The sequence below is a fragment of the Fopius arisanus genome, unplaced genomic scaffold (genome assembly GCF_000806365.1).
Source record: "Fopius arisanus strain USDA-PBARC FA_bdor unplaced genomic scaffold, ASM80636v1 scaffold00024, whole genome shotgun sequence".
In the NCBI taxonomy this organism is placed as follows: domain Eukaryota; kingdom Metazoa; phylum Arthropoda; class Insecta; order Hymenoptera; family Braconidae; genus Fopius; species Fopius arisanus.
Window position 1 is genome coordinate 454190 of NW_011887763.1, and position 23818 is coordinate 478007.

Genomic DNA, 23818 nt, shown 5'->3' on the forward strand with positions numbered 1-23818 from the left:
ATAATTCTCTCCATAAATTATTCACAGCAAAATTCGAATGAGAATTCGAAGAAGGAAGTTGTAAAAGTGAATAACAAAGTGGCAGCAGTACAAACTGTAATAGAAAGCATTCCTGTCCTCTCTGGGTATATCACCTCGGGGAATGGTCGAGGTAATTGATAATATATGTAGAATTTCGACGGAAGAGAGGAAATACTTCTGGCTGTCGATTATATAGAGTGTAAACAAACATCAGATCAAATGAAATTTCCATTTTCTCGATCTGCTAGGTTAATCAAGTGCGTAATTAAAATCAAACGTATAAATCAGAAGTATTTTCGTCTCTCATTACACAAATCAACTACTGGCAGTGACTAGATTAGATAGTTTACATAAATGTATCTGTTTCAGAAGAGGAACAACAGTTCGATACGTCCCTTACATTACTCTAGACTGATATTCGTATTCAATTAATATAAAAAATTATTTTATTAGCCTAGCGTCTGCATATCACTTATCAATTGATTCGATGTGTCTAGTTTATTGTCTAGATTTAATTTGAGAAGTAAAAGTTGAGGGTCCACGACGTCCTAGAGCATTAAGAAAATCATTAGTACTCGTTATCTTCATTAAGGTAGTTTAATTTATGCTTTGTAGATATATTTATTGAGAATATTACCCGAAAATGTGTCTGCATTTGGGACATGTAATAAGGCTGGTACTTTTGACTGTGGAATGAGTTATTAGTCAAGTCTTTTTCTGGTTTCTCTTGGTGAATTTTCACTGTCAATTTTTCCCTTTAGAATAAAAAGATTTCTCATTGATTTGAAACATATGTTAAATTTTTTCATATTTTTACCTCGCTAAAGAAAGTTTTTCAGTCGCTATTTTATTCTCTCGTTGAGCCAATAATTCCAATTGCATCTCTAACTGCCTCGTGCGATCATTATGTTGTTTTTCTAGTCGTTGGGCTTCTCTCAGGGCTCTCATGCCTTCTTCACGTTTTAATACCGCCGACTGGATGAGAAAAATGAATAACAATCTGTTATTTTATGCCAATAGTTGTACAGAAAAACATCTGAAATATTTTAAAAATTCACCTGAGTAAGATCTTCCAATTCTTTAGCTTTCTCTGTTAAATGTCTTTCCTTAACTAAAATCCTCTCCCGATCAGCCTCGTAGGCTTTAATCCGCTCTTGCCATTTTTTTCTTTCGAGATTCGCTGAATGAGTAGCTTCATGTGCTGCTTTAATAGCTGCCTCTAGCTATCAACCAAAAATATAAATAAATCAAAAGATGAAAAATTGGCACTGAATGTGAGAAATTACTTCTGATCTCGTAACATCGTCGGAATTTCCTTTGAGATAAGTTAAAACTTCGAGCCTAGCTTTTTCAGCAGCTGCTGCTTCCCTCTCAGCTGCCAATTGCTGCATTTGTCTCTTCTGCTCTGTTATCCAAGTTTCTTTCAAATACTAAAGATATTTAAAAGAATACTTGTGTCATTAATATATTCATTTATAAAATGTGTGCATATGTGATTTTTAAAATGTATGCAATTTTTATCATTCTTTCCAGAGTTTAACCCTATGAATAATTTATTTTTGTAAATTTCCACCTGGAGATGATCTCGTTCCCATTTATTTTGCTCCTGAAACCACTCCCTTTCCTTAATAAGCGCCTGCTCCTTCATCCTCAATCTCGTTTCAGTGTCATTATACAATTCAGTATTTTTTTGGATCTGAAGAGATAACTGGCTAGTTTCAGACTTCAAATTATGGGTTGCAATCATTAATTCCTTCCTCTCGTTCTCCAATAACTCTTGCTGAGAATTCAGTTGTTCTCTGAGTACTGTAGAAAATTAACTCAAAATTAATAATCTAATGAATTTAACATCCACTAGTTTATTTATCTGTTGATCACCTCGTAATTGTTCTTCTTGATTTATTAAATCCCGCTCTTTTTTAGTGATGAGATCAGTCTCTTTGGAGCTCACTTGATCTGAAATGTTCTGAAAATTATCGAATATCTCTTTGGAATTATTCAGTATTTTTTCTAGATTAGTTCTGTTGGATTCCATAAAGTCGACAGCTTGTCGCTCCAACTGTTTGGCACGAGATATATTTTCTATTGTCTCTGAATGCTCCTTCTGGAGTAGAGCTATTTGGTCTTTGTGTCTTGCATGCATTTCGTTAATGATTTCTTTCTGTTCTTCCTGAAAAAAAAAAAATAAATCATTGAATCACATTAATTATTCGACAATTGCTTCTATCAAAGAGTGTAATATTTATGATCGATTAATTTAGTAGTGAATTGCCTTGAGATCACGAATCTGCTCTCTCAGTAATTCCTCCATCTGATTCTTCTCATCTCCTATTTTTTCTATTTTATTTTCATAATATTTCTCCAATGTTTCAGTATCTTCTCGCAATTTTGTCTCGAGCCTCTCCATTGACGAGCGCATGAAATGCATCTGTGTTCTGCAACCAAAACCATAACAACCATAAAAACCAATAAATTATTGATGTATGATACCCAGATATGAGTTAATGCATTGATTACTCGTGTGAATCCTCGAGAATTTTAATTTCCCTCTCATGTTTCTCCTTTAATACCATGACGATATTTTCCACATTCTGCTTGTCAATCTCTAATTTATTTATTAAACCATCCGACTCCATGGCAGCATCTTCTCTCAATTTATTTTTTTCTGTTACACCAAATTCTTGGTATTCTGATTGAAAAGTTGGTAATGAATCCACCGGCGACTTTGCGAGTGCCTGAGTAAATGAATTAATTTTACAGATGAATGATTTGTAATGAATCCCACAAATGGGCAAATATGGGATTAAATAATTTTGCATTTGAAGTGAATAGAAATTTAGGAGAAGGGCCTAATATTGATCACCTGAATGTAGTGATCGATTTTCGCTTGCTGCATTTTAATTTCCATATCCAGTGCCGCCTGTCTGTCCGCCTGTTTCTTCACCAGGATATTAAACATCTTCTCCTGCTCGTTCAACTGATTCTGCTGTCGACTGATTACACTGTGCAAGTGTTCAGATTGTTGAGACAAAACTGTGGCAGCTCGAAGCTCGTGCTCCTGTTGCTGGAGGGTAATTAGTGCTGCCTGTTGCTCCAATTGCACTTCAATTAATTGAGAGACTTCAGGATGGGGAAGTGTTTTGATCTCCGATTGAGCTATGAGACCTTGTTGAGGAATTTTCACTGCTGCTGGTAAGTCCTGGGCTTTTACTTCGGATTTATCGGTTTTCCTGGTACCACCCAGCCACTCTGGTAAGTCGTCCGGAGGCTCAGAATTCTGAGATTTTCTCTCTAGTACTTCTGATTTTTGATCTGGAATTTGTGGCTCCTGGAGTGCAGAGGATGCCCAGAATCCGAGAGGATCATTAAGAGCAGTGGATTTGCCTCGACCTCTTCTAGGCTCTCTGGAGCTGGAAGCAGTTAGAGTAAATCCACTGGAGCCTGATTTTTCCAATTGATCTTTCCCCACGAGATTTGGCATTGATTCGGATGATTTTTCAGGTGTTTCGGTGATTCTTTTAGGGGGACTCTTAGATACGTCTTTGAGAGAACTCGCCCGAGGCTTCAAGCCAATCAAATCTTCCATGAATAATGATTTTTTCACCCGGTCAGGTACTTTAATTGTTGAAATTTCGTTCCTGGAGGTCTCGAAGGGTTCTAATGCCTTCTGTGGGTCATTCCCACTTGTTTTCTCTACCAACGAACGTTTTTCCAGGGGAAGATCCTTCTGAACAGGTTTTAATGAACCCATCGATTCTGGTAACGTTGGAGCATTGATCGGGACTCCTTTGGACTCCGATGTCCCGATCCTGAATAAAGCAGCGACTTTGCTCGACTTTAAATCACTCGAAAGGAATTTCGTATTTTGCACTGAGTCCTTTCCTTCGCTAAGGAGATCGTCCAGGTCATCATCAGAATCTTCGAATGCCACTTTTTTCGTAGTATCTTTCACTCGATTTCTAGTTTCCCCCGTTTTTGGATTTCTTGTCGATGCGAATAAATCACTCTCTAAATTTTTCAAATCCCCGACCATTTTCGTCATATCGTTCATGTCAACGTCGGATTCTGCATCAGAATCACGAGCCATTGTAATTACTGGAGGAATTCTTCCAATGAATAATAAAAACTTGAACTAAATTACATGCAAAAACATGTCTTGCCTATTTAAAGGCCCTGAATTCTGAAATTGTATGTGGAAATCAGCTGACTGGTTGTCTTGGCAACCTCCTCCCCTCCCCTTCGCTCGTGCCCATTAACGTCCACCATATGACGTGTTAAATACCCCCGAGTCTGGATTACTGAGTGTTTTTAAACAAAAATGGCTAAAATATCGTTTTCACCCAAAGCTTATTGCAAAATTGTTCTACACGCAGCTAAATATCCACATTGCGCCATAAATGGATTACTTCTGGCTAAACATAAAAAGGGGGAGGGCAAATCCAGTGATGTACATATAGAAGATGCTATTCCATTATTTCATCAGTGTCTCCATGTCTCGCCCATGTCAGAAATAGCGTTGGGTTTGGTGAATGAATTTAATTGTTCTCTTCATAATTCCTGCCGCATGCAGTTTATTTTATGTATGTATTATTTGTTCACGTTTCTAACCTCAAAGTATTTATTTATCAGGTCGATCAATTTGCCATGGAGAATGGAATGGACATCGCTGGCTATTATTTGGCTAATGAACTTCTCAACGACATGTGGTAAATGTTGTTTTATTTCTTTAGATTTCTCAGAGAATTTGATTTTTATGGATTTTGTTGAGGAATTTGTATGATTTCAGTACGGAGAAACCTGGGCACAGGATAGCTGATAAAATTGCTGATAATTTTGGAAATGCAGTGATGGCTGTGGTAATCATTTTTGTAGATTTACTTTTTACAAGTGATTCGGTTAATCATAATTGAATGGAAATATTTAATTGAGCGGTCTTTAATTTCGAGTAATTGGGATTTTGTGATAATAGGTAGATAACAGAGAGTTCACTCATAATATGGGCACAAATCTCCTTCGAATCTCGCAGTACCAGGACGGAGTGTGGAAGATCCAGGATAAAGCAGAGTAAGTAATTAGGATCGTTAAAAATTATAATCTTGCAGGATTCCTATAAAAATATAATTCCAGCATTGCTTACGATGATGGAGAAGCCATAGCTGGAGCCATCGAGTCCCTCCTGAGGGAAGAGCGATACCGGCAGTTGATCGATTTCGACAATCACCTGGACAACATATCCCTGGACTGGCACAACCTTGAGCTCAACAAAATAATTAAAAAAACTATTTCAACTCAATGATAATTCACTCTTTAATGCATTCCAATCAAGAATTTTTCCGTCTGTTAGTTGAAATAATTGTAATTGTTCATGTACATAAAATTCAAAGCATTTTCAACGGGTCAGAGTAAAAATAAAATCTGCACATGGATGAAAGAGAAATAAACAGTTTTTATTCTTTCCAGGCATTTAAATATCTCCTCATATTTATGAAAATACATGATCCAGCATAAATGCAAACAGAACAATGGAACAATTTTCCACAACAGTTTTTTTTTTTCATTGTTAGAACATAAGCTTGATACATGGTTTCATTGCTTAAAAAATATGTACGATACATTTGTAACGAATCCCCCACATGATATCATGGAAAAATATGACATTGTTTGTTATGTCTCTCAATATGCACTGAGACATTGAAAAATATTAATCTCTCCTCTCGGCCTGTCAATAAACCACTGCATCTCGTTACTTCAATTCGGAAAAAAAAATCAATTGACTCGTTTCTACAAGCAATTGCTCAACGCAGGGCTCAAAAAACCACAGCATATTAATTATTAATTGATAACAATAGCAATTGTTCCTGTCGAATAAATAACACTGTTGAAATACTCTCTCGAGGCGGCACCATCTCCCTAACTATTTTCTCGAGTTTCCAGTCCCAATTATTGACTCGTAATGATTTCAATTTATCCGTTTAAATCGATATCTGATATGTCGTGAGAGTTTTTGCACTGGTACATACATGAAGATCTAGTGAATGATATGATATGATCACTGCACATCACAGAACCATTCAGATGTATCAAAAATATTAATTACATCTGCTTCAATCGACTTCGCGTAGTTTATTAATCTATTGTCTCAAACCAGATACGATCCAATTTAATTGGATCAACTGAGGTTTGAGGATCTTACAATACACAGCCTTTATGATATTGCACAGTGGTTTTACGTTAAGAGGTCTTGGGTGTGAAATAAAAAATATCCAATGAGGGATTTTAACAATTTTACCACCAATTTTATAGAATTTGTCATTCTATTTTTGCGTGACAATTATTTTTTTCCTCAAGACCTCTTAATGAGTGATCCCAACGTTTTGAACACTTTCGATTTCCACAAAAAAATATTAAACTCGATGGATTTGTTTGAGGCGACAACAATCAGTCAATCCTCGACAATTAAAACTGACGAGTTCCTCAAATAAAAACATCTGATGTTTATAATGATTCTAAATGTTGAAAATAAATGCCGAAGAATGAATGATGATGACGGTCTCCTCATCGACATAAGCTTAATGCTCCTCTGATTACTCATTACATCCTAATCCCTAATCCAATAAAGAGATCAACGAATTAATGTTTAATCACTCGTCTCCACTCCCAGTTCCGCGAATACAAAACACCCGATAATTTTTCAACGCATGGTAAAATTAATCAAATACTACATCACTATATTCAACAATTCCCCTAGGATCATTACGTGAAAACCAACGCCCGCACATCGAGTGACTCAAATATGTTAATAACATTGTTACAATTAATACATTCTGTTTCGAGCCGAACTATTCCTCAAGCTTGACACGATTTACTATCGATTCATGCCTCTATATTAATAGGAGCTCTATACAGTACGGCTTACAGAGGGATCGCAAGTACCTCGGGTCATATTCAATTAATCGAAATGATAATCGATGGTAATTACGAGTGCTTGAGATTAAATGTGCCGCAAATATGTAACTCAATTCTTTCGTTCCGATAAATTTCATGCGCGGTGAGAAATATTCAATAAAAATTCCACGTAAATTTTAGTTAGTAATTATTATTGAATATTTTTCCCCGTGTGCACCCCCAGTACTCGAGAAAGTAGAAAATATATAGGGGATGATGGGGTAATATAGACACGCATTAAAAACTGTTTCATTCCTAATTCTCAAATTTTTTCTCCATTTAAAAATAAATTGTTTAATTAAGTATTCAGCAATTGAATAAGCCCGTATTACCCCGCATTCCCCTCTTCTCTAGGTATTGGCTACAAGTACTTTGTCTATTAATCAAAATGTATTTATTCCTTTCGGGTAACGCACAGTGCTGAGTGCTATTGCGCAATAATAATATAATGCAGCGAGATACTTATTAATTAATCGTATGTACAGTATTTGCAGGTTTTTCTTTTCAACAGTTATAAAATTTCTACAAACCCCTTTAATGTTTTATTTCCTAGGACTCGGGTGTAACAACTTGGCGGTAATACTTCTACTGCTCTCTTTCAATAAACCAACAATCATTTGGACGGTCGTGTATTGAAAAGCGGATTATTTTTCTCTTCGGTATTTGTGAATTATTTTTACGATAATTCAGTAGCGAAATGGTAAACGAAGATAAACAAATGAGTAAAATTCATTTGACGATTGATAGGTATTTCCAATTTTACACTTTCGTTGAAAATCGATTGATCCATTTACATTATATCAATTATCTCACTTACCCCGTCCCTCTTTTTACTGAGTAAATAAACAAAAATAAATATTTAATAGTTAATTGATGACGATTGTCGACAAAATATTGAATAAACACGTCGAGAAATTCGTTGGATAAATTCTCTGTTGAATTGAAGGATTAAAGTTTAAAAAAGTGAAATAAATTATTTGAGATTGAGTGTGAGGGTGATTTTATGAGAAATAATAAGGATAAGTGTGGTGCTATGAGAGAGAGGATGTTGATTCAGGTTGAGTTGGTAGCTGGGGGGTTTGACGGGATGTGCGACGTGGCCAGTGTTGGGGTGAGGCTGGTGGTGTTGTCCTGGGGGTGACCGGTGCCGAGCCCGTCATCACCCGCCACCCACTTCCTCCTGCTCCAGATCGTCCTACTGTGTTAAGACTCATACTGCTACTGCTACTGCTACTACAAGCAACTGCCGCCGATAAATCCACCCTCGACACCGCTCTGCCAACAATAGTGCATTCTAGTTTTTTTTTTTAATTCATCATTCCATATCACGACATTGTGTTGAGTTTTTCTATTATCATTATTCGTATTGGATTAACATAATTGAAAATTCAACTGACGAATGTAAAATTATTTTATTCATGTGCTCGAAATAGTTTGAGAGAAATAGTTTTTTCTGGCGATCAATGCTGAAATAAAATTAATGAATAGAAAGAATAATGTGAAGAATAATTAGGATACCGTGAGGGTGGCGCAGATCCTGTGTAAGTGTTAAATCCAGCTGGTCCACTTCTCGGTCTAATAGCCGAAACAACACTAGATGACCTTGGCATTGCTGGTGAGGGTGGAGCGGACGGTAAAAGACGTGGTGTCTGCGGGGGTGTACGTCCAGATCCCGAGCTACCGGTGCTACTCGTCGATGATTTTCTCCTCAATTGTCTGCGGGGTTTAGAATTTTTTTTTCAACACACATCGTTTCGAAAAAAAAACTTAACACGAACTGAAAAAAAAAATCAAATAAATGGATAATAGAAATAATTCTTAATCTGAGGCATTCTGTCATCTAGGAAAATCACTGGGAGGTGGTCCTCCCAGATGGGACTTCCCGACGCTATTATCTCATTAATTTTCATGACATTTTATTTTTACCTTTTGGAGGGCTGTCTACACAACCCTGTGGGACACTGTCTTCCCAATGCGCATTTTCCCTCGCAAACCTCCCGTGCAAGTGCCAGGGTCTCGTAATTCCGGAGAGTGGCTCTACATGCTTCTGCATCGGATGCAGTTAAAGCCAGCGAGGGAAAACGCTCTTTGAGCCTCTTACGTTCCTTAAGAAGAAAAATTTCAAATATTTTTTTTTCATTGTCAATTTTTGTCACTCAAACAAGTCGTCATTCAGAGGAATTATGCACCTGGTGGAGGTGCAACTCATAGAAGAAAAATATAGATGATAAAAAAATGCACTTCATTTTATTTTGTATGATATCAAATAAAATTATAAGAACCAATAATAACGCTTATAAATAAATATGAATAATTTATTATGTGTCCGAATATTTTCTCCTATAAATTCCCTCGATATTGAAATCCCCAGAAATGACTCATTGTTTATTGTATCAGCCAGGGATCGGCATCAGTCATAACTTTTTCAATTCTTAACAATTTTCGTTTCACAAGTGTTGAATAATATCAATTTTCCAATTCGGTACATGAAATTCGCTGTTTTATTGCATGAGAGGATTATTTGTTCATTTAATTAATTAATTACTGACTGAAAATAAAATATTTAGTTCATGTGAAACTGCTAATTGAGTTGAAGATGATCGACTGTTTTTATTTAAAGTGGATAATTTATAATAAAGATTTGCCGTTCCGCCGAACTCTGGCATCGACACTGGAATCTCCAGATATTTGAATTTTTACCTCCTGCAAACGAGTAGCCTCAAAGTCCTGGAGTTGCTGTTGAAATCCAACATTTGGATTAGCAACAGTCCGACCTACCCTAACTACCTTGAGTGCCTCTTTCCACGAGAGATTCGTGATGCTCATTATATAGGCCACAGCAACTGTCACGCTTCTAGACATTCCAGCCAAACTGTAAAATCCAGTCTTATTTTATATTTTATTCACTGAGATAAATCATTTTGTTCTATTTATAAAGATAAATTATTTATGAAAGAAAATCACTAGGCGGTAGCACTCTATATACCATTCAAAATTTCCGATACAATCTCATCGAGTAATAATAAATAAATTCAATTTCATGTGTTAATTATTATTGTTATTAATTATTATTTTCGGATATTCAGTTGGAATTGAATTGTTCAGATTAATTGAAGATTCGAGTGTAATTTTTCACCAGTGGATTAATGAATGCAAACGAACACGAGATATGATCTGCGAATAAATAACTTGAGGGATATGGTAATAAGAAATACTATTTCCGTTGACGATGGCAAACGAAATAAAAATGATTGGTTGGTTTGATGGTTTACCAGTGTATGAGGACGTTTCCACCCCTGAGTCGTGCTGCATGAATAAAATCATTGCAAAGGGAGAAGTATTGAGTTAAATTTTGATCGGGTGTATCGGCTGCCAGGATGCACAAGTAATGCTTGTCCTAAAAATACAAATATTCATTTATTTTTCATATTTTTGGGGTGGTCTTGACGATTTTTACTCACGGAATGAAGACGCCGGGCTGCATCGTGGATTGCCAATATATGGGTTATTTCGAATTCCTTCAATTGCGCCTCGTCCTTGCTGTCTCTGTAATTCCCAACGTACAAACCTGGCAACACCTTCCAATAATCATCCAATTATTTTCCCCTCTTCCAAAATCCCAACCGTTTAAATAGTACACATTCTTGTTTAAACAATTATTTAACAGGATTTTTTCCCACTCAATTTTTTTCTTCCTATAATAACTCAAACAGTCGAAAAAAATTTTATTCCAATAACAATAATATAATCATTTAAAATATAAATTTACTGTATATTTATATCTATTTAATTGAATGTAATAAGAATTATTGATGCAATTTTTCACACGACCAGTTAGTGCAGTATATTTTTTATTAAAAAAACAGTTATTGTGCAGTGGCGTTAGTCCATTGTATTAAATAATCGATGTGAGTTTGATCGATAATGGGATAGAGGACGAACGGGGATATATGCAGAGATCGGATGTAGGATGTAGTGTGAAACGTGGCCGTTGGCTCAGGAACTTCCGGTACCTCCAGACCGGATAAGGGCTGGTACATTGAATTATTGGCAATGCCAACACGTGAGGGGTAGATATGGATTATGCAGAAATATCGTGAAATTATAAATGATAGGAAGTATTTCAGAGGTCAATCCGAGATGGAATGCTCTGGATGAATGAAAAAAGACCTCTGGGGCTCCCAAAATGATTAAACATGCATGTTCCTTGGAATTGAGAGTGACACCTCTGCGGTCTCACCTGTCAATTCTGGTTGACACAAGTGAGGGCGGTTTGACTGCCGCCAATTATTTTTGATACCCATTGGGAGTCATAAGACCAGCGTTAAGAGCACACCTCAATTATTGAAATGGTCGTGGGAATGACGACGGTTTATTATTTCCATCGATATGTCAAAGTCCACTCACCTGAGGATCGATCGACCTGGAAGGTACCGAGGGAATTTTATAATCCATTCTCGTTTGTAAAAAAATAAACCCAAGGGGAATTTCTACGAACAACCATTTCCCACCCGACGGATTTAATAACCACCACCGGAAAATATAAAATACGGAATAATATTTCTGAATATTTTTAAGAACCCGTTATTATTTTATTTTCTGTGTCAATTTATTCCTCAGGGCGCGAATATTTTACGCAAAACTTCTTATTCATGGATTGGTGAACCCCGAGAAAATCTGGAGTAACTACTGTTTAGTGAGGGCTCCATACCAAAATCCAGAACAAGTGTTGCTAGTGAGGGTCTGACAAAGGGAGATTTTACGAGGCGAAAAAAGTGGTAAAAAATCAGGTCAGAGAGAGGAATACACGAGAAACGAGTGTAACAGTTGCTCGGGTACGTGGCAAAATCCTCTAAGCAATTTACAAGAGCCCTCCACCCTCTTACATTCTTCATCATGAAAATTTTTGATGACAAACAAATAAAAAATTCTTACGATATTTCCGGCTTGCCCCATTTGATTTATATATTCATTTAATAATTATCATATGAATTCAAAAGAATGGAGTCGATAAATAATTCTTCGTTTATGATCTCTCATACTATAATAGAACTAATAATTAACATAATTAATTAATGCAGTTCAGACAATGAAATTTATTTTTTTTATGAGTAATAACTTTTGAGAACGGTATATTTTTCATTAAAAATCCGGAAAATTAGATTTTGGTAATAAATAATTGGGGCTGGAAAGAAAACAAATTGGCGAATTCCCGCAAATTTTCTTATCATGAAATATCGTGCGTGGATGTTTTAGATTTCCGGTTTCGATAGAAAAAAAATTGTTGAATTGGGTTACTGCACTCGGTAATCCAGGTCAGATCTCGAGTTTCTCAAGTGCCATTCGTCGATTTAAAATAGAGAAGAGCTTTCTTTGGTTTTCCCCAGAAGTGCGGATTTAACGAATAAAGATAAATGATTTTTCCAACATTTCCAACAAATTGATTGGATGACCGGTGGGTTCACAAGTATAAAAAAGAATTATCAAATATAATCACAAAATTATTATTGATTCCATATGATTTCATGATTTCAGGACTGATTTGTGTGATTTAAATTCAGGGCGCCAGTGATTTCACCAACGAATAGGCAGGCGATCGGTAAAATTTCATTTTCCACACGTCGTGTTTAGAAAATAGAATATTAGGATAATGGGAATGATTAATTGGTTATATCACCTTGTTCATGCCATTCCCCATATTTAACGCAGAATGTCTTCCTCTTGGTGTTAAGAATCTGCCGTCGATGTCCACGTGGTGCAGCCGCGATAACGATTAATCAATATGACGCTCAATGAGCCGCGTGGTTCGTCGTACTCCATCCTCGTGTACATCATCGTTAGACACTTGTGACTTCACTCCGCAGGCATCAACGAGTATTTTCAACTCATTTATTATCCACATACTGTCCACTGGCTGATAATTACGAGGGGATTATTCCTCTCATCAATGATTACGCGGTTTTTTAAAAATATTTTTTCAAATGACTGAAAATTATTTAAAAAACTTCCTAATTTCAAATAATTCATAATAATTCCACCAATCATTACCTGAGATTGTCCCGTTTAATTCATCAGTCCAATCCGTGATTTCTGATCTCTAGAGAAAATCAGAAAAATTTCGTTTCACGAGTTTTATTGAGGAAGTGGATATAAATTCAATTATTGTTTTGTTATTACAATTTGTGGGATTATGGGAACGATTTATAGATTTTTGGGGGAAATTTTGTAGGCGAATTCCACCCAACTCCTTTTTTGGATGTGCATCAAGAAATAAGACAAGTTTAATGAGAGCCTTGAAATCAATATGAACATACAACCACCGTGACTTTGTTACTTAATACACGGTCATGGATAATAGTTCCAACGATTGATGACAAAAAACTGTTGCCACGTGGCCCGAGAATGTCTAATAGAAAACAATTTCACCTCGCAATAATAAACTAATAAAAAGTAGAAAAATTCTGAGGCATCGGTGGATAAAGAACGACCTATTGTCGCAATCGATTTTATTCACACAAATGGAGTAAATTATCGATTATACTTTATTGCAGGTATTCCGATAATCCGAAAGATCTCAGCGACTAAATGGATATTTCATATTCGATCGAATGGAGTTTAGGATTATCTCCTGGTGTCAATCCGCCTGTCAAAAAAAAGGGAATTGTGTCATCGATCTGGAGAAGGAATTGCAGCGGAAAGAAAAATCCCGAATTTTTACCGCCGCAGTTGTTATTCTTTTAGTCTAAATAAATTTTCTGTGCTGCGTCATATTTCATCGATTCCCCCCCAAAAAAAACATGTAAACAGCTGAGGGGAGGGATGGAAGGGGTCGCGTGCCAAAAATTCTTGTCTCACTTTTGTTTCATATTTACGGGTTGAATGGTTTTGTTTGCTGGTCATCAGACACCTGAGGTACTCGATATGGAGTCACCGGTGCGGTCATATCTGCGGCTATTTGTTTACCGGGGATTATATTTTATTCACGCGCTATTGAAGCAATGAGGTCACCTACGAGTTGACAAACAACCTTTTTTTTATTTCAAAGGATTTTTCGTTTTGTTGAAGCTATCACGTTGTTAAAATTGTTAAAATGTTTATTCAAAATTTCCGATGAAATTTGGAATTCCTAAACCCAAAATTATGCGATAAAAATTGTGAGAATTCGTCGCGAAAAATTCGCATTTTTTAAACAGTGCATTTTTATTTATATTAAATTTATTAGCGGTTGAATTTTTATGATTTATTTTTGTGTGAAGTATTACTTGTGTTGGTTTGATTTAATTGTTGTATTAAATATTTTTGTGCCTGCATTTGTACCACGAAATCTATTCTTCACTGGCAATTATTCAGTAATTAAACTGTTGAAGTAAATAAAATGACATTGGGTGTGGCGTTACTTATTTATTTAATGGAGCGGACACCGCTCCAAGTGTTCCCCTGAGTCTTCCCCATCCTGATTTACTACCCCATCCCCAGCACCTGGTGCATTGACAAGTATTTATACCCCTTCCCATTTCAACCGAGACCTGTATTTTCCGTCTCTCAGAGATATATCTGAAGTGATCCATTGAATACAAAATGCACATTGCCAGAGGGTGCACCACCGAAACCAGTGGATCCTTCAGCTCCTCGAGCCCATCCAATAATAACAACATTCTTCCACAAATACCCCGAGACAATTGGATTAATTTTGGAATTATCACGACACGAGAGCTAGCCAGTATAAAATAAAAAATAAATAGAGCTTTTGGAGGAGATTAATCGGATATATTTTATTATTTCTGAAGGAACATTACCACAGGTTGAGAAGATTCCACATGACGATCGGTTGACGGAATGCGTCGTGGCCTACCCCAAAAATCCTCATCAATCCAGTCACCTCATCACGTCACTTAAAAAAAAATAGCAATAACAATGTGAACGAGTTAATCACGGGATTCCCCAGTTATGGGTAAACACCCTGAATGGACGGGAACGGGCACTCGATTGTGAAATAATGAATCTCAAAAAATGGAGCGTATGGTTTTGACACGAGTGCGCGAAGTAGAATGGGCCCTCGGGTCTAGGTGGTGGACTCCTCGTGCCAACTCTTGTCGGTGGCTCATTGCCACAGGGTGGGAGGGTTAGAGACGTTGCACGGTCCAGGTTGCAATTCACCACCTACGCAAGCGCCGCTCGATATCATCCCCTCGATCCCCTCAACCCTCACCACCCTCGCCACCCTCTGACACCGACTAACTTTGCCAATCTTCCCTGCACTTGCCATGCAACTCCACTTATTCTCCCGTGGGCACCCCAATCTCCGGGGATTTGCCTTATTAACGGTTTTATTTTCATGGTTCACGACGCTGGGTAAAAAAGATATTTAAATAATATTGAATTTAAAAAATATAATATTTATTGTATTTTCAAGGGAAGTAAAATAAAATTCCAAGCATATATATTTTTTTATTAATTTCATTTATTCCTATCCTTTCTATGTTTAAAATACAAATACAAAAGTAAAAAATATGACATTAATGATCAATAGCAATAAATTAATAGTTTATTAAATTTCAAGTACAATAAAATTATAAAAATCGATTATTTCTCCTTATCAGCTTTTTTAATTCCTCTATCAGCGGAGGAGTAACAGATCAGAATTAATCCGAGAAGTACTAATGAAGTTCCACACCACCACATCATCGAAGTTGTCTCGCCGAATACGAGGAAGCCCAGGAGTGCCTGTTTCCCATGGAAGAACAATAAAATAATCTTATATTTTATAGTAACTCGCAGTTATTTCATGCAATTAAATATATCGTCAGTTGAATCGAATGTTGACACCTCGGAGTTCATGCATTCGCCTTTCACTAGGTCTAGGCGAGTTCTGGAATTACATCACCCGTTATCAGTGACTAGAAATAAACCCGCGACGCGTGATAACAATCGCTGTTTTTTTTTCAACAAAAAGCGGTTTCCCGTTTGAACTCTATAATTTTTATTAATCTACTGAAAACGTGAAATTGCATAATATTATTATATTAATATCATATTAAAAGGAGCATTATGATAATATAATAGATTGGAAATAATTAAATGATTTTCAATCAGACGCGTATTATTTTAGATTTTTATTCAGTGATCCGAAAAATTGAGCCGGCAATTTTTGATTGGAACTCCAAAAATTTAATTGAGCGGTAATTTTTTTTAATGCTGTTATAGATTATCTGCAGGTGTGTCATAATGTATTCCGGTTCTTAGTTATTTCTCACAGCCATGGATAATGCATACGGTCATGCAAGTTTCATACTGTGAAAGGATAATTCATGAATTCACTGACCGAGCAGAAATAGTTGGTCGCCGCGCTGACCACCGTCGAAGGCAAGGATGATCCACAGCCTTGAAGGCTTCTTACAAAAAATGTACAGCCAGCTGTGTTGAGGAGAATCATCACTCCGAATAAAGTAATCTTGAGAAGTGCTTGTTCCTAAAAAAATTGACGATTTAAATCCTCGGAATTTTCGGTTTTTCAACTTTACCTTTACCCAATTATTTTTAAAAAAAAATAGAATTAGGGGACTACACCAAGTCAGATTGTTCCACAACTCATATTTTTCAGTCAATGAATATATCATGATTTTTTTTTATCTCAGTGGAGATTTAAATTGATGAGTTCTTCCCGCCACTCACCATCGATCCCATTTCCAGACTGCCAGCCAATTTTCCGAACAAACTTCCCGCAGTCGCCAAAATCCCAGCAGCCACAGACAAGTGAACGGCACTTCCCATAATTTCAACCCCGAATATCCCGCAATTAAATTCAATTACTCATTAATAATTAGAGATTAATGTCACCAAGACGCGGCCGTTCCCCACCGGATCATGGGTTCACCTCCAACACGCGACAATTTAAGATATAGAATTACCGTGACGTCACCGCACTGACATCCAATTGTCAATTCAATTTTCAAATCAGACTGGTCAAGTCCCTTTAACTCCATCTGAATAATTAAATTCCCTGAATAACCGCAGATGAGAATTTGTGGTAGAATCCAACGATTCAATTAAAAATCACTAATCGGTAGTTTAAACCATAGCACGTAATTATTATAACAATGAATATTAACTTGTTGCTTTCGAAAAAATAGTGTTTTTTCAATTTTCATATCCCGTCGACTACTTACGTCTATTTAAACCTAGAACAATCTCTTCTTAAAAAAATTGATTTAACGATTCAATCAAATCCGCATGATTAGTTACCGGAGATTGTGATAAATTATTAATTAATTATTAAAAGTTGAATATCGCAGATTAATCGTGAAAATTGTCACGCTTTGTGATTCCATAATAAAAAAAAAATAGGGGGAGAAAAAAACTGGAGAAAGACAAGGAAAGGTGTCCGGTAAAGGGTGGCGCACTGGATCATGCTTACAGGTAGTTTAAAAATGGCCGCCACCAGGTAGAAACTGTTCTCGGTGTGTGTCCAGTGGCATTAACAAAATGGTCTCTGCCTCGGGTGAATTTGTTCATATCTCCTTCCTCCGATAGGTACAAAACGAGTTGAAACAGATGGAACAATGGGCCTTGTGAAATAGGGGTGCAGAGGACGGGGGATTGTTTGTTTTTTTTTTTTGGTTTGTTTTCATGTTTGGTGCGGCTTGATAACATTCCACAAGGGTGCCACAAGGTGTTATCCGGAGGTGAGGAGTGAGTGAGAGGGAGCAACGGAACCGTTTAACTCGTACAACACCAAATAATCGGAGATGAACATGGCTATCCCGTCATCCAAATCGTAAGTCTATTTTTTATTTATTAAATTAGATCCTCAACGTCAATTTGGCAATTTCACCTGCGGAGGATTTTCGCATTTTTCGAAATACACCTGTCTGTTGGGATTTAGATTACAATTTTTTTTTTCAGTTTTTCTGGGATTTTTTTTCTCTGTATTTTTTACGTCCTGCACAGAGAATAAAAATTTGCTTCCCGAAAAAAAAAATCCCCTGATTGACCTTTTTTTTCAAGTAGAAAATTCCTCTCTCCCCTTTTTAGAATACCGATTAATTATTTTGAGAAGAGATAGGATGGAAAAATCAAAGTAGGTCCTGAGTAGAATGAATTTTGAGGGTTGATAATTGGATGTAAATTTTTTTGTTTCGCTTAATGAAGTAGAAAATCTAAAATGAGGGAAAGGAGGTAGCAGTTCCAATTGTTTGTACATTTTTTTCGACACGATGGAATGTAGTATATGTGAGATAAGGATTGATGATAATTCATGATAAGTTCATTGATTACACAACACTGGGTGAGTCTATTCCCTCCGTGCACAATTTTCTGATTTTTTTCTGGGAATTTGCACACGATGAATAATGGAGGTGCTCGAGTGGTGGAAAAAATATTCCAATATTTTGTGTTTAGCGATAGATAAAACACTGGAATTTATATATTGAATCGAAGAATATTACTCATTGCGTCGAGTAATGATTGAGTCAATGTTTTTCGTGAATTATCAGCGTAATAAAACACGTCCTGACAGGAGAGGCTTAGATCGTGCAAATATGTTCTTCAGTAGACTCGTTGATGTGGCAAGTCTCTCCATTATGTACGCGAATACCAGGAAACCACTGAGTGACAAATTCACGAGCACTTGGACCATTAAAACATAAAAAAAGAGTACCTATTATTCATAATCTCTTGGTTATCCAACTTAAACGATTATCTCGGATGCGCTGGAAAGATGAAGAGTAGACTACACTTGGGTCCGAAGCGTCTTGCTAAACTCGCTGACAAGGCGATTTTGCAGTCAGGTACTTGAATCAAGTTTAAAAAATTCCATCGATCGTCGGTGTTTGCCATTTTTCGAGGCAACTGACTTTATTTAACGACAAGAAATACACGGGCAAATATTGTCCTCCGAGGGGCAAGGGGATAAATATAAATTCGACACATAAAAAGTCACGTCAGTAAAATTTCAATTGCATCATATTTTCGTATATTTATTCGCAAGTGCGTGAATTATCGAGAAAGAAATTGGTAGAAATGGGTTTCTGGATATGTAAGGAGAGAGGTAATTGTCCCCCGATTTGAGTTAAATTTGCATAGAGAAGCAAATACGAGAATGGTTGAGTGGAACGTGATAAATATTGTTGTTCGCTTGTTTGCCAGCTAAATACAGCTGCAAGAGTCACAAGCACATTGCCATGGAGCACGCCGATCTTGTTTCGGAGATGGTGCACGTGGAGAGGCTGACCACCCAGGAGAGACTCCACTTGGCCAGACACCGGAGGCTCCAGCAGTTGAAGGTGTGGAGGCAGCGAGAGAAGGAGTGGCTCAGGCACCAGACCAGGCACTCCAGCAACAAGAGGGGCATTTACTTCGATGACTCGGTGATGCTCCTGGAGGCAGCTGCCAGGAACGATATAGACGAGGTGAGGAGGCTCCTGAAAAAGGGGGTCAATCCTGATTCAACCAATGAAGACGGCCTCACTGCTCTGCACCAGTGCTGTATTGATGATAACGAGGAGATGATGAAGCTGTTGACTGAGTTTGGGGCTAATGTCAATGCTGAGGATAGTGAAAAGTGGACACCACTTCATGCAGCTGCCACATGTGGACATCTTCATCTCGTCAGGTACTTGATTGCTGCTGGTGCTAATCTCTTGGCTGTCAATGCCGATGGAAATATGCCTTATGACATATGCGAAGACGAAAAAACATTGGACTGTATTGAAGGTGAATATTGGGGGCTTTCATATTTTTTTTGAATTCTCTTCAACTGATTGTGGAAGTCTTTGATGAATTATTAAAATTCCACTGAGTATATTACTTTGTATTCTATCAGGGGAAATGGCTAGTCGAGGAGTCACACAAGAGCTAATCGACGAGACTCGAGCAGCGACTGAGATGCAAATGCTCGTGGATCTGCAGAAATTAGCATCTGTTGGTGGAGACTTGGAGTACAAAGATCACCAGGGAGCAACACCCGTACGTGGATAATTATCTTTTCTCCTTTAATAAGTTGAGCGAGAAACTAATTAGGGAAATCGATAATTTTAGCTCCACATAGCGGCAGCCAATGGCTATCTACGAGTGGTTGAGTTCCTTTTGGACCAGCACGTTTCCACGGACGTGGAGGATAACGATAAGTGGCAACCAGTTCACGCCGCTGCCTGCTGGGGTCACGTGAGTCATTCAATCCTTTCTCTTTCTATTGCATTTTTTTCAAACACTCCAATCACTTCTAAATCCTTTCCTCAAAATATTTATAGTCTTTTCGTGTCCCCCCCAATGGATTTCTCTCAGACCAAATGTGATCTCACGAAAACTTCATCAATTGTTTAAAGTTTATGAAAATTATTATTGCAGTTGGAAGTTCTCGAACTACTAGTACAAAACGGTGCGGATTTGAACGCGAAAAATAAACACGAAGAGACACCAGCAGGTAATCTCAGATTTGATTTTTCGAGAAGGAAAACTGAATGTTAAAAAAAAAAAATTAAATTAAATGAAAATTTCCAGATATTTGTGAAGACCCGGAAATCAGGGAGCGAATTGTGGAGTTAAAAACTGAGCAGGAGAGCAAAAAACTTCGCGAAGCACAAAGTAGACGCATACGAAGATCTCAGAGTATAAACACGAGAACACAAAGTGTCAGGAGAACTTCAATTAGGGATAAAGTACTGACGACGAAGAAGGATGCGCAGGAGGAGGCAAGGCTGAGGATACAGGCGCAACAGGTAATTTTGAGAACAACAAAAAACAAAAACAAACAGCTAATATGATTTGAAGAAGATATAACTGCAGAAAAAAATGCACAATTTACGATGCAATTTGGTTTTTACGACGTTACGAGGAAAAAGTAATGCTTCTTCCTGTCGAATGAATCATCTGATGAGGTAATTCCTGGATAATCTTGTTTTCCAGACTTATGCAGGGCCAACATCGACGGATCCACCAACTTCGAACAGCACCAACACGCAAGAGGCTAAAGCGGATGAACCAGACTCAACGGCTTTGACAGTACGTCGGGGACCAGAAGGGAAAGACAATGATTCATTCGTTAACGAAGACGTTGATAAAGATACAGGTATAATTGGAAGCTTTTATTGCTTGCATTGGTTGTGGTTCTGTAGGGTTTTGTGGTAACAGGTAGCTTCGCGAAATTTTTTCCTCCATAAAATCAATCAGTCATTTATCGTGAAATTCAATCAAGTGAAAGAATTATTTTCATATGCTGCTATTTATTTTTGTACTTGAATTCGAAAGAAAAAAATGTTCAAGTTTTTCATACGAATAGGAACTCTTATTTATGTGTACATATCCTCAATGTTTTTTATCCAAGAGATATCCATCACTCATTCACCTGCTCTCTTTTCTTTCTGTTCTGTTTCCATCAAAAATGCGTGCGCCTACCCCTCTTCAATCACTCGAACAAAAAAAACAATTATATCAATTTAAAAACAATATCTACGAGGTCAGTTTTTTATGTAACTTTCTTGTTTCTATAATAACACTGAAGACTAATTAATGTATCTTTTGCTAAAGTCGTTAAGGAGTTGTAATGTTTGGATATCTTCAGTGCGTATTTTGTCAGTGAGATTGCTCTTTTGGCATGGGAAATATCATATTTACATGACTCGAATCATTCATTCAAGATTGAATAGTTCATCTGCTTGGTATTGGACCTGAACAATTTTGATAATTCGTTTTTTGTCTGTTCGTTCAGATACTCGGGCCTATCTGTAAATTAAACTTTAGCTTTTTATTGTGAGCATGAAATTCCAAAGATCTGCATGTATACGTCACTGTTAGAAAATTTCTCGTGAAATTTACATTGAATAATTTTTTGAGTGGTTAATGAAAAATTTGATGTTGAGTTTCTTGATTTTAAATCAATTTGATACTGTAAATTTCTGTACAAAAATTCTAACAGTGTTGAATTCAATTGCTTAGTATGTTATTCAACTAATTAAATCGTACAAAAAAATGTTTTTTCAACTCCTCTCATCACGATATTTGTAATTCCATTGATCTAGAGATGATATGCAATGTTTACTCCATAAAACCTGTAGATATGATTTTTTAAATAAGTAATATATCGAATTAGAACTAGTTATTTAATCACGATAAATAAAAAAATGTTCTGTATATCTCGGCTGGCACAAGTTATAGTGGAAAATTTTCAAATTAAACAAGAGTCAACAATGCAAGAATGAATGAAAAATTCTGCATGATTTGTCTGGATAATAAATTGGCAAAGGAGATTCTAGTTAATCAAGGGATCAGGGGTTTGAGAAAAGGATAAAAATTTGAAGCAGTAGATTTATATATTTGCCTTGGCAGTGACAGGGCCAGACTCGCCTGTCGGCAGCCAACAGCCGATATACACAGCTGAGAGTGATGCTAATGGCAAGATCAACATACACGTGTCTGTAGTTTTCGTCAAATCGTTGTCCGATCTGAAGAAACAACGCGCCCAGAGCCGACACACAACACCAACTATTGTTGATGCCAATGGCAATGGGGTACCAGTGCCTGTATCATCGAAAGCTGATAGCGAATTAACCGTTGATGATTTCCACCGGTTCTCGGGGAACACGAGTGACATCATTGGAGATAATCAGAATGAGCAGCGCTGTTGCGTTTTGATGTGAGTTTCAATTAGCTTTTCATAACTCATCCAGCATGCATAATTAAGTATGCACTTGGCAACTTCCACCAACCAATTTTCCAACATCATTCATCAAAAATATAATCAAACTACGTTATTTACCAAATAGAATTTAAATTATTTCTACCACTGTGCCGAATTCTCTACCTAATGTCGTTCTCATTTACATCGCTCTTGATTCATCGATTTTTATAGACTTCAGTATCCCGAAAATGGGCTTGAACATTTTTACGTCCAACGAAATAATCGAAAATTATAACTAATTAATGTGATTCTTTAATGGAAGTTAGTTGTATTTGTTAGAATATTGAATTTTCCATTTATAACTGTTGAAGTATTATTTCCTCTCGAGCAGAAGGAAGATAAGGTTTATCGTACTTAATATGTTGGCTCATTAGTTTTGTAAAAATTTATTAAAATCTATCACGCGTGAAGAAAAAATCGTAGAATATGACTATTGAATTTTTTATTCGCGCGTGCTGATGGTAGCATCGCAGCATGAAGGTGCAGTTTTTAGTGTTGGGATTAAACATAATATTCCCCAGTCTATCCAACTTGGCACAGCTTGAATCAAGTTTAGATATTTAGTTCAACGTTCATGTATATAATTTCCACTTATTTATTTTTATCGTAAGTAGGTTATTTTATTCCAATGAATTCTCTTAGTTTTTCACGAAAACATCAGCAGCATGTCATAATAATATTTTGTTTTCAAATTATTTCGTTGTCAATCTGTGGGATTTTTAATGTTATAACACAGTATTGAATTGTGTAAAGGTGATTCCTCAGATGAGTTCATGGATAATTAAAAAGTGATAAGAGGAAGTTTTCAGTATCGCTACTGGTGCTTATCTCTAAATGACGTACGTATGTGAGCGAAAATTCACTATTGATGGAAAAAGAATATTGGAAACCCGGAAAAATTTGTGGAATCACCTTCACACGAAAGTTTTCCATTAATTTCGATGCTTGCTATTCTAAGAAAATATCGTTGAGACATCCATCTAAGCCTACAGGTATTCTCTCACCTTGAGAGCCAGTTCCAGGTTGAGAAAACAAAAAAAAAAATTGCTCATTCATGATTACTTTAATCGTTAAAACGTAGTACTTAATAAAGAGAAATAAAATTCTATGATCAATTTATAGGAAAATATGTTGGCTCAGTGAGCCGAAAAAGCGTTGTGATTTATAGATGCGCGAAAG

The 23818-nt window shown here is 36.7% G+C and overlaps 5 protein-coding genes across 10 annotated transcripts; 2 read left to right on the top strand and 3 right to left on the bottom strand.

Moving 5' to 3' along the window:
• Positions 1 to 390: 390 nt before the first annotated feature.
• On the bottom strand, positions 391 to 4160 carry LOC105264616 (fas-binding factor 1). Its single transcript, XM_011301608.1, has 10 exons — positions 2885 to 4160; positions 2539 to 2756; positions 2294 to 2456; positions 1900 to 2191; positions 1595 to 1827; positions 1308 to 1451; positions 1080 to 1244; positions 839 to 996; positions 659 to 776; positions 391 to 569 (listed from the first exon to the last, which is right to left on the bottom strand). Exons 1-10 carry the CDS (start codon positions 4106 to 4108, stop codon positions 471 to 473), a joined length of 2814 nt encoding a protein of 937 aa, XP_011299910.1. The 5' UTR covers positions 4109 to 4160; the 3' UTR covers positions 391 to 470.
• Positions 4161 to 4245: 85 nt separating this feature from the next.
• EMC8-9 (ER membrane protein complex subunit 8/9) lies at positions 4246 to 5476 on the top strand. The gene is made up of 5 exons (XM_011301607.1): positions 4246 to 4546; positions 4651 to 4727; positions 4808 to 4877; positions 4991 to 5085; positions 5149 to 5476. The coding sequence occupies exons 1-5, from the start codon at positions 4340 to 4342 to the stop codon at positions 5315 to 5317; spliced, it is 618 nt and encodes a 205-aa protein (XP_011299909.1). The 5' UTR covers positions 4246 to 4339; the 3' UTR covers positions 5318 to 5476.
• A 2319-nt stretch (positions 5477 to 7795) lies between these two features.
• On the bottom strand, positions 7796 to 15053 carry LOC105264617 (dual specificity protein phosphatase 15). Of its 2 annotated transcripts, none has more exons than XM_011301611.1 (9): positions 14763 to 15053; positions 13015 to 13063; positions 12644 to 12876; positions 10428 to 10544; positions 10239 to 10363; positions 9667 to 9838; positions 8893 to 9071; positions 8485 to 8682; positions 7796 to 8241 (listed from the first exon to the last, which is right to left on the bottom strand). In XM_011301611.1, the coding sequence occupies exons 3-9, from the start codon at positions 12662 to 12664 to the stop codon at positions 7998 to 8000; spliced, it is 1056 nt and encodes a 351-aa protein (XP_011299913.1). In that variant the 5' UTR covers positions 12665 to 12876; positions 13015 to 13063; positions 14763 to 15053; the 3' UTR covers positions 7796 to 7997. The 2 variants fall into 2 exon arrangements, with proteins under 2 accessions (XP_011299913.1, XP_011299911.1); XM_011301609.1 differs by having other exon boundaries at positions 12644 to 12880.
• A 433-nt stretch (positions 15054 to 15486) lies between these two features.
• Positions 15487 to 17111, bottom strand: LOC105264618 (transmembrane protein 42). Of its 2 annotated transcripts, none has more exons than XM_011301612.1 (3): positions 16639 to 17104; positions 16289 to 16435; positions 15487 to 15690 (listed from the first exon to the last, which is right to left on the bottom strand). In XM_011301612.1, exons 1-3 carry the CDS (start codon positions 16735 to 16737, stop codon positions 15550 to 15552), a joined length of 387 nt encoding a protein of 128 aa, XP_011299914.1. In that variant the 5' UTR covers positions 16738 to 17104; the 3' UTR covers positions 15487 to 15549. The 2 variants fall into 2 exon arrangements, with proteins under 2 accessions (XP_011299914.1, XP_011299915.1); XM_011301613.1 differs by having other exon boundaries at positions 15602 to 15835; positions 16639 to 17111.
• A 195-nt stretch (positions 17112 to 17306) lies between these two features.
• On the top strand, positions 17307 to 23812 carry MYPT-75D (Myosin phosphatase targeting subunit 75D). 4 transcript variants are annotated; one of them, XM_011301617.1, is made up of 8 exons: positions 17307 to 17740; positions 19111 to 19677; positions 19787 to 19929; positions 20002 to 20127; positions 20311 to 20386; positions 20464 to 20681; positions 20869 to 21031; positions 22288 to 23812. In XM_011301617.1, the coding sequence occupies exons 2-8, from the start codon at positions 19146 to 19148 to the stop codon at positions 22596 to 22598; spliced, it is 1569 nt and encodes a 522-aa protein (XP_011299919.1). In that variant the 5' UTR covers positions 17307 to 17740; positions 19111 to 19145; the 3' UTR covers positions 22599 to 23812. The 4 variants fall into 4 exon arrangements, with proteins under 4 accessions (XP_011299919.1, XP_011299918.1, XP_011299916.1 ...); XM_011301616.1 differs by lacking the exon at positions 17307 to 17740 and adding an exon at positions 18424 to 18752 and having other exon boundaries at positions 22381 to 23812; XM_011301614.1 differs by lacking the exon at positions 17307 to 17740 and adding an exon at positions 18426 to 18752.
• The last annotated feature ends 6 nt before the right edge of the window (positions 23813 to 23818 follow it).

What these genes read in the sequence shown, in the direction of transcription:
- EMC8-9 (XM_011301607.1), top strand. Translation starts at nt 4,340, where the DNA reads ATGGCTAAAATATCGTTTTCACCCAAAGCTTATTGCAAAATTGTTCTA. An exon ending in CAGAAATAGCGTTGGGTTTG is followed by an intron (nt 4,547 to 4,650) that starts GTGAATGAATTT and finishes TTTATTTATCAG; the next exon opens with GTCGATCAATTTGCCATGGA. An exon ending in AAGATCCAGGATAAAGCAGA is followed by an intron (nt 5,086 to 5,148) that starts GTAAGTAATTAG and finishes ATATAATTCCAG; the next exon opens with CATTGCTTACGATGATGGAG.
- MYPT-75D (XM_011301614.1), top strand. Translation starts at nt 18,683, where the DNA reads ATGAAGAGTAGACTACACTTGGGTCCGAAGCGTCTTGCTAAACTCGCT. An exon ending in CAAGGCGATTTTGCAGTCAG is followed by an intron (nt 18,753 to 19,110) that starts GTACTTGAATCA and finishes CTTGTTTGCCAG; the next exon opens with CTAAATACAGCTGCAAGAGT. An exon ending in AGACGTTGATAAAGATACAG is followed by an intron (nt 21,032 to 22,287) that starts GTATAATTGGAA and finishes TTGCCTTGGCAG; the next exon opens with TGACAGGGCCAGACTCGCCT.
- LOC105264618 (XM_011301612.1), bottom strand. Translation starts at nt 16,737, where the DNA reads ATGGGAAGTGCCGTTCACTTGTCTGTGGCTGCTGGGATTTTGGCGACT. An exon ending in GTCTGGAAATGGGATCGATG is followed by an intron (nt 16,436 to 16,638) that starts GTGAGTGGCGGG and finishes CAATTTTTTTAG; the next exon opens with GAACAAGCACTTCTCAAGAT. An exon ending in CGACCAACTATTTCTGCTCG is followed by an intron (nt 15,691 to 16,288) that starts GTCAGTGAATTC and finishes CATGGGAAACAG; the next exon opens with GCACTCCTGGGCTTCCTCGT.
- LOC105264617 (XM_011301611.1), bottom strand. Translation starts at nt 12,664, where the DNA reads ATGGGGAATGGCATGAACAAG. An exon ending in CAGCCCGGCGTCTTCATTCC is followed by an intron (nt 10,364 to 10,427) that starts GTGAGTAAAAAT and finishes TTGTATTTTTAG; the next exon opens with GACAAGCATTACTTGTGCAT. An exon ending in TGTAGACAGCCCTCCAAAAG is followed by an intron (nt 8,683 to 8,892) that starts GTAAAAATAAAA and finishes TAAACCCCGCAG; the next exon opens with ACAATTGAGGAGAAAATCAT.
- LOC105264616 (XM_011301608.1), bottom strand. Translation starts at nt 4,108, where the DNA reads ATGGCTCGTGATTCTGATGCAGAATCCGACGTTGACATGAACGATATG. An exon ending in AATTGGAAGATCTTACTCAG is followed by an intron (nt 997 to 1,079) that starts GTGAATTTTTAA and finishes TTTCTCATCCAG; the next exon opens with TCGGCGGTATTAAAACGTGA. An exon ending in AAATGCAGACACATTTTCGG is followed by an intron (nt 570 to 658) that starts GTAATATTCTCA and finishes TTAATGCTCTAG; the next exon opens with GACGTCGTGGACCCTCAACT.